We start from the raw sequence: 7,207 nt of genomic DNA, 5'->3' as shown, positions 1-7,207 counted from the left end.
GGTAACGCTGTGGCCCAGTGGGCGAGATCGGGGTTCACGTCTTGTGTGTTCTCTGCGAATAGGTGGGCTCAGTCCTGGTGCTCTGGTATCCCACCGCAGTCCAAAGACATGCAGGTTTAGGTGAATTGGTGTTGCTATACTGACCCTGGTAAGTGTGTGTGTGTTCACCCTGTGATGGGCTGGCACCCTACCCAGCTGTTGTTCCTGCCTTAAGCCCGATGCCTGCTAGGATAGGGTCCAGGTGCCCCATGACTTTAATCTGGACGTTTGGATGAAAGTCACTACTGTATATAGATAGACATGAAAGGCACCACCTAAATCAGTATAGCCAGCTATAAAGGCGCTATATAAGACACACACTCGTGGCGGGTGTTACGGTACATAACGGACTGGTATACCGTACTGTATATCCCTCGTCCAGGGGTACGAGAGTCCGTGAAAGAGGTGTAGTCACAGCAGAAAGCCACTTAAGTGACAGCTAAGACCTCCATGACACGTGAGAACATAAGAAATGTGACAAACGTCAGGGGACCATTCAATTTCACTTGCCGCTTGTTCGTTTAGTGCGTAGCTAAGCCGTCCCACTGTTTCCTCCAGAGACTCTTCTTAAACACCAATCCCCAACCCAATGACTCTTCTCCGTGTCTTGAAGCTCAGATCTTCGCTCACGTCACCCACGTGTGAAGAGCGGAGCCGCAAATCCCCGGAATTTCAGTCCGTCAGTCGGGAAACACGAAAGCTTGTGAAACAGCACCACCTACCGGACAAAGGCTGCACGCTTTATAACTCAGTAAAATGCCGCTATGTGCCTCTCCTGATTCAGCCAGGGTGGCACAGTGGCGCAGCAGTTAGGGCAGACACTGAGCTCCGTTTGCATCCTGGCTGCTCTCTATGTGCAGCTTGCATGCTGCCCCTCATTTTGCCATGGGCATTCTCTGGGTACGCCAGCTTGCCCCCCTCTCCAACATCCACACCCAAAAACAGAAAGTGAGGCTGTGTGGTGCAGTGGTGAAGACTTTGGACCCTCAAGCTCTGAGGTTATGGGTTCAAGTCCCACTAATGGAACTGTGTGACCCTGAGCAGGCAGGACACTTCACCTGCTTGTGCTCCAATCGGGGAAAAAGCAAAAGAAATGGAGCCAGTGGTATCCTCAGATGTTATGTCACCTTGGATAAAGGTGTTGGTGAAATCGTAAATCAGCCTCCTAAATTAAGTGTCACTCAGGGAGTCCTGCGGGAGTCCGGTATCCAGTTCAGTGAAAGGCACAGGGCAGGACTCTTAACCAATGAGGCAGAGGGAGTGGCAAATCTTGACCAATTAACTAAGGAGAAGAGTCCCATGTGACTTGCGTTGCCTCTTAAGCCCGTTTAGGATTTTTCCAGAAGTTTCTGTTCAGTAATACATTAGCGAAAATACACGATTTGCATGTTGTGAGCAAGCAGCTGGATAGCTGACAGTTGACATTATGTGACACGAGTGTGTTTGGTGCTGTCCAGTGTCGGTCACCACAGGCACCTGTTACGTCGCAGACTGTTCTCCATGAAAACTTGAGGGTTAGAAATTGTTTTGAGTCATCCCCACAAATCACACGAGGCGCTCAACACATAAAAATATCATTGGGTGGGATTTACTTTAATTAACAAGGTGGTGAAGCTGTGTGGCCCACTGGAATTGTTGTAGTCTAGCTATTGATTGGCACTTCAGTGTGACAAATAATCTGCATTACTTGTTGAAAGACTCTAAAGAAATTTTTAAAAACTAAGAACAATGAATTTACTGCTCATTTTCTTCACTTTTTATTTCTAATAGCTGACTCATATTATGTAGTTCATGATTATATATACTGTACATACATATAAAACATAGATAGATAGATAGATAGATAGATAGATGTGAAAGGCACGATAGATAGATAGATAGATAGATAGATAGATAGATAGATAGATAGATAGATGACGCATGCGCATCGGAAGATGTTCCGTTCCGAGAAAAATCTAAGTGAGAACCCTTAGCCCCGCCCCTTCCAGTTTGGCCGCTTTAAAATGCCTGGTTACCGGGAGGGAGGCGCCTTTTGCAATCAGAGCGAACCAGCCGGACGGAGCTCCAGTAACACGATCCTCAATTCTGCAGCTAAAAGCCGAATATTTTTGTTACTACTTTACCCAAGAGCTAGTTGGACGAACGTGAAGAGCTGTGCTTTCCGTTGGATTTAATTCAATCAAACGGGACAACCCGGTTGGTGTCCTAACGTTTTATCCCTTCCGCGAGCTGTCATACCTGCACCCTATCTATCCATCTATAGTGCCTTTCACATCTATCTATCTATCTATCTATCTATCTATCTATCTATCTATCTATCTATCGTCTTTCATATCTATTATATAATGCCTTTTATCTATCTAGTGCCTTTCTATCTATGCATCTTTCTTGTGAATATCCCCTTGGGATTAATAAAGTATCTATCTATCGATCTGTTATATAGTGCCTTTCATGTCTGTCTGTCTATATATATCTATAATTGATCTATTTATGTACTGTATTCATTTATTTAAAGAGCTTCCGCAAAAGCCAGACTCCCCTCCGGGACAACTAAAGTTCCGTTTATCTATCTATGATTTATAGCAAATCACTGATGTGTGTTAACTGTTAAAAGGCGCTATATAAAATATGAATGGAGCAGAGTACTGTTTATATCGGCCGTACGGTGACTGTGAGACAATCTGAAATGGCAGGCAGATCTCTTGGAAAGCTGCGCCTCTTACCGTCGGGAAGGCGCTATATAAAACAGCTACTTGACTGAACACATTCCTTAGATGGTAAGTGAGGGGGGGCTCCCGCGATGGCCTGCGTGTCTCATGAGAAGCCAGGAATATACGCTGTCTTGTGAAAGGCGCTATATGAAATGTAGAGAACGGGACTGATGATGTCTTCAATACATTAGAGTAGATGAAGCACACATGAACCACAGATGTCTATGGTGTTGTGAAAGGCGCTATATAAAATGAAGGCAACATTACTGATTTTACTGATTACTCCGTTGGTTTATGGGTAAGAGTCTTAGATGAAGTGCATATAAGCCATAAATATATGTTGTCTTTTGAAAGGCACTATATAAAAGGAAGACCGCATGACTTGTTACGTCTCAATATTTTCTCATTGGGGGGCCTCGTGTCTAATTATAAGCCTCGAGTTTTTATTACACTTTGAAAGGCACTGTAAAATGACAGGATGAGCCGTGCGGTGGCCACTGTTGGGACCCTCACACCTCGATCTGATGTCATTTGGGGCTCGCTGAGCTGTTCCCGTCTCCGTTTCTTGTACCCCCCCCCCCCCCCCCCCCCCCCCCCCCTTATCTGAATTCTGTAGTAGAGCTCGGGTCTTACCGCTATTTGCCCGAAAGGCGCTATATAAAACAAAGACTGCTTGACTGACAACAGCGACTGTGTTTATTGGTATACATGCAGCTCAACAAGCCCCCCGCTCAAGGGGTATAAAGGGTGCGCTGAAACTTAATAAAGAGTTGAATGTTTGTAGATTTCTTCAGTTTAAAGGCAGGGCAGGCTACTTGACCGTCCACGTAACGACGACCGAAATCCCAGTGCCTGACGTCCATTTAACTGGACACAAAGGCTCGGAGCACCCGGGCGGCCCCCTCTCAGCACAGGGAGCTGATTTCACTTTTGCTGCAGCCCCATTTACAGCAGGCGTTGGACAGCCCGACCACCACATCCCGGCCCTTCCTGTCCGACGTCCGCAACGCCTCGAGCACCTCCTCGGAGATGGGGCTGCGGCTCTGCCGGCTGAAAGCCATGCTGGTGAGCTGCTCCCTCCAGGGCTGGCTCTCGAATTCGGGGTAGTCTTTATACGAGAGGCCGGAGACGGCATCGGGGCTCCAGCTTTCTTCCGTTTGCTCCTCAGGGGTCCGCTCGACATCCGAGAAGAAGTCCGGCAGCTCCCCTGCGAAATAAAAAAGAAGGAGATCCGAGTTATGTGGCTTTCGGACAGGGCTGGTGGTCGGGTGGGGACAGCAGACGACTCACAGTCGCTCAGATCAGATGAATTAACCCGGGGTCGCGGGGAAGCTGGCGCCTGTCCTGGCAAGCATCTGGCACAACCACCGCTCTCGGCGCCACACACACATCAGGGGTCCACTTTACCATCGCCAGTCCACCTAACCTGCAGGACACCCAGTAATGCTGTCACCGTGCCACCCTCGCCTCAATAAAGTCAGAGTTCTGGAATGGCTGCCCAAGGTCTGGGTGCCCCCCTGTGGCTGTCACAGCCATACCATAATGTGCCACAGACCTGCCAGTGCGATCTGAAGCTCCACACACACCTGTCTTCACAGTTCTAAGACCCCCGTTTGGGCCCACATACCCACCACGGTGACAGGACCCTCCACACACCCCCTCATATCTGTTTCTATTTTTTATTGAATACAATTCGTCACATCAGTTAAGATTTGATCAAAATGTATGAAAATCACATAAATGACAGGGAGTGTCCCCTAAATGGCGACCCACCCAAGAGAAAACGCAAAAGCAGTCGCCCAGGGCGTATTCAGCAGACGACATGAACTTCAGACGTCTAAGAAGGAGAACCACTGCGTTTGCACCCGTGACCTGATGTGCATTACTGGGGCAAGGCGAGCGAAGCACAGACAGGACCCTCTGCCACCCTGGGCCCCATGTCACCACTGACGGGCACCTTTGTCCTTATTTTGACAGATTTCATAAACCCGCCTTATCCATTTCAGACCTCACGTAAGCCCACACCGCTGTCTCAGACTCTTAGACCACCTCATGACATCTGGGAGTCACTTGTGACCTCACACACCTGTCCTTGTTGTCACAGATTTCATGAGACTCCACAGTCCTGCCTGAGTGATCAATGGGTTCCTACGTGTTTCAGGACCTGAGGACACCACAAACGCCTGTCCTTGATTTGAAGCCCCCACATGTGCTCACACACAGCTGTCTCTGTCCCTTTACGTCCCCTAGTGTGACGACTGGCTGATTTAAGTCTTCAACACTTGTTTAAGGACCCCAGGTGACCACAAACGCCTGTCCTTGATTTGAAGCCCCCACATGTGCTCACACACAGATGTCTCTTGGTGTCAAACACTTCATGAGGCCCCACATGCCTGCCTAAGTGATCTGAGGCTTCATACACATTTGAGAACCCCAGGTGACTTCACACAGCTGTCTCTGTCCCTTTAGGTCCCCTTGTGTGACTACTGGCAGTCACTTCTATCCTCACACACCTGTCCTTGGTGTCATAGACTTCATGAGGCTCCACAGGCCTGTCCGATTGTTTAAGGACCCCAAGGTGACCACACACACACATACACACATGTACGTCTCTGTAATTTGAAGCTACACACTACCTCAAATAGCTGTCTCCGTCCCTTTAGGTCCCCTCGTGTGACAATCTATAGTCACTTCTGTCCTCACACGCCTGTCCTTGTTCTCATAGACCTCATGAAGCTCCACACGACGGCCTGAAGTGATTTTAAGGCTCCTTTATTGTGTTTAAGGACCCCCACATGACCTCACACACCTGTCTCTGTCTGTTTTTGTCCCCCTCATGACATCTGGTGGTCACTTCTGTCCTCACACACCTGTCCTTGGTCTCATACACTCCATGCTGCTGCACACCCACCCTACGTGTTTAAGGACTTCAGGTGACCAGAGATGCACACACGTGACGCTGTGATTTGAAGCTCCACACGACCTCACACAGCTGTCATTGTCCCTTTAAGTCCCCTTGCGTGACTGCTGATTGCCATTTCTATCCTCACACACCTGTCCTTGTTATCATGGACCCAAGTGATTGAAGGCTTCGTGTGTGTTTAAGGACCCCAGGTGACCACACACACCTGTCTCTGTGATTTGAAGCTCACACAGCTGCCTCTGTCTCTTAAGGTCTTCAGGTCCCCTCATACATGTTTAAGGGCCCCAGGTGACCCCCCCACAGTCACACACACACACCTGATCTCCTGGATGTCCCTTTCACCGGCTGCTCATCTTTTGGTTCCCACCACTCCTCTCCCTGCCCATCTCTTCCCTTGTTCTCCCCCAAATGCCCCGCCGACACAAACCCTCCCTAATGGTCTTGCGCCCGGGGGTCCTACCTGGAGATGTTCTGGCAGCCCGTCTCCACCGGGAGCCTCCGCAGGTGAAGATGACCGCACGGATGAACTCCCGGCCGCACAGTTTGACCCCGTAGGTTGGATTTCGTCCCTCTGATTTTTGGCTCATCTCCGATACCAGGACCCACAGTGTCAGGACGAGCACAAACTTCGACATGCTGGCGGGGGGACGAGACGAGTGCGTGCTGTGGATTATTTCCCTGCTGTGCTGGCAGACAATCTCCTCCACGGGCTTCAGGTCTCCTTATAAACCCTGTCTGCCATCACGCTGGCAGTGACGCCATCAGGTAGTGCAGATAGCGGCACGGGGACCTTTTGGGAGAAAATGCTAAGGAGGAACGAGTCAGCGGACAGCTCTGTTATCTCTCTGTTAATTGCAGATGCTGTTCATCGGTGGCAGTGCCACTTATCTGATGCCAGGTGACCTTTTCTAGCTGGCTTGTCTAATTGGAAAGGTGCAGAAGCCATTTCAACCCAATCCAGTGAAACGAGAACACGGGCCATCAGCCTCGCTCTCCATTAGCACGAAGCAGCTTTCTTTTCTTCTTTCTTGTAGAGCCATCCAAACAGAATTTCAAAGTTTGAGGGAATCTCTGAGATTTGACTGTAACGGACTTTGATGATGGCGGGCACTCGGCAGCGTCTCACTGCGGGGACTTGAGGCTGGTGGACATTACCATTAAGCAAAGGAAATGTGGCACTCCTATCATTAAACAGACCATAAGTCTGCCAACCTCTAATGGCCCTATGCATTGGCATCTAAATGTGGCACCCCTATCATTAAACAGACCATAAGTCTGCCAACCTCTAATGGCCCTTTGCATTGGCATCTAAACGTGGCACCTATCATTAAAAAGACCATAAGTATGCCACCCTCTACTGGCCCTTTGCATTGGCATCTAAACGTGGCACTCCTATCATTAAACAGACCATAAGTCTGCCAACCTCTAATGGCCCTTTGCATTGGCATCTAAATGTGGCACTCCTATCATTAAACAGACCATAAGTATGCCACCCTCTACTGGCCCTTTGCATTGGCATCTAAACGTGGCACTC

The 7,207-nt window shown here is 49.1% G+C and overlaps 1 protein-coding gene across 1 annotated transcript; it reads right to left on the bottom strand.

Moving 5' to 3' along the window:
* Window positions 1-3,429: 3,429 nt before the first annotated feature.
* rln3b (relaxin 3b) lies at window positions 3,430-6,844 on the bottom strand. Its single transcript, XM_028822621.2, has 2 exons — window positions 6,134-6,844; window positions 3,430-3,957 (listed from the first exon to the last, which is right to left on the bottom strand). The coding sequence occupies exons 1-2, from the start codon at window positions 6,306-6,308 to the stop codon at window positions 3,656-3,658; spliced, it is 477 nt and encodes a 158-aa protein (XP_028678454.1). The 5' UTR covers window positions 6,309-6,844; the 3' UTR covers window positions 3,430-3,655.
* Between the last annotated feature and the right edge of the window lie 363 nt (window positions 6,845-7,207).

This window comes from Erpetoichthys calabaricus, chromosome 17 (genome assembly GCF_900747795.2).
Source record: "Erpetoichthys calabaricus chromosome 17, fErpCal1.3, whole genome shotgun sequence".
Classification (NCBI taxonomy): Eukaryota; Metazoa; Chordata; class Cladistia; order Polypteriformes; family Polypteridae; genus Erpetoichthys; species Erpetoichthys calabaricus.
The sequence above is the reverse complement of the archived record's forward strand: the minus strand, read 5'-3'. Positions and strand labels throughout refer to the sequence as shown.

What these genes read in the sequence shown, in the direction of transcription:
- rln3b (XM_028822621.2), bottom strand. Translation starts at nt 6,308, where the DNA reads ATGTCGAAGTTTGTGCTCGTCCTGACACTGTGGGTCCTGGTATCGGAG. An exon ending in GGCTGCCAGAACATCTCCAG is followed by an intron (nt 3,958 to 6,133) that starts GTAGGACCCCCG and finishes TTTATTTCGCAG; the next exon opens with GGGAGCTGCCGGACTTCTTC.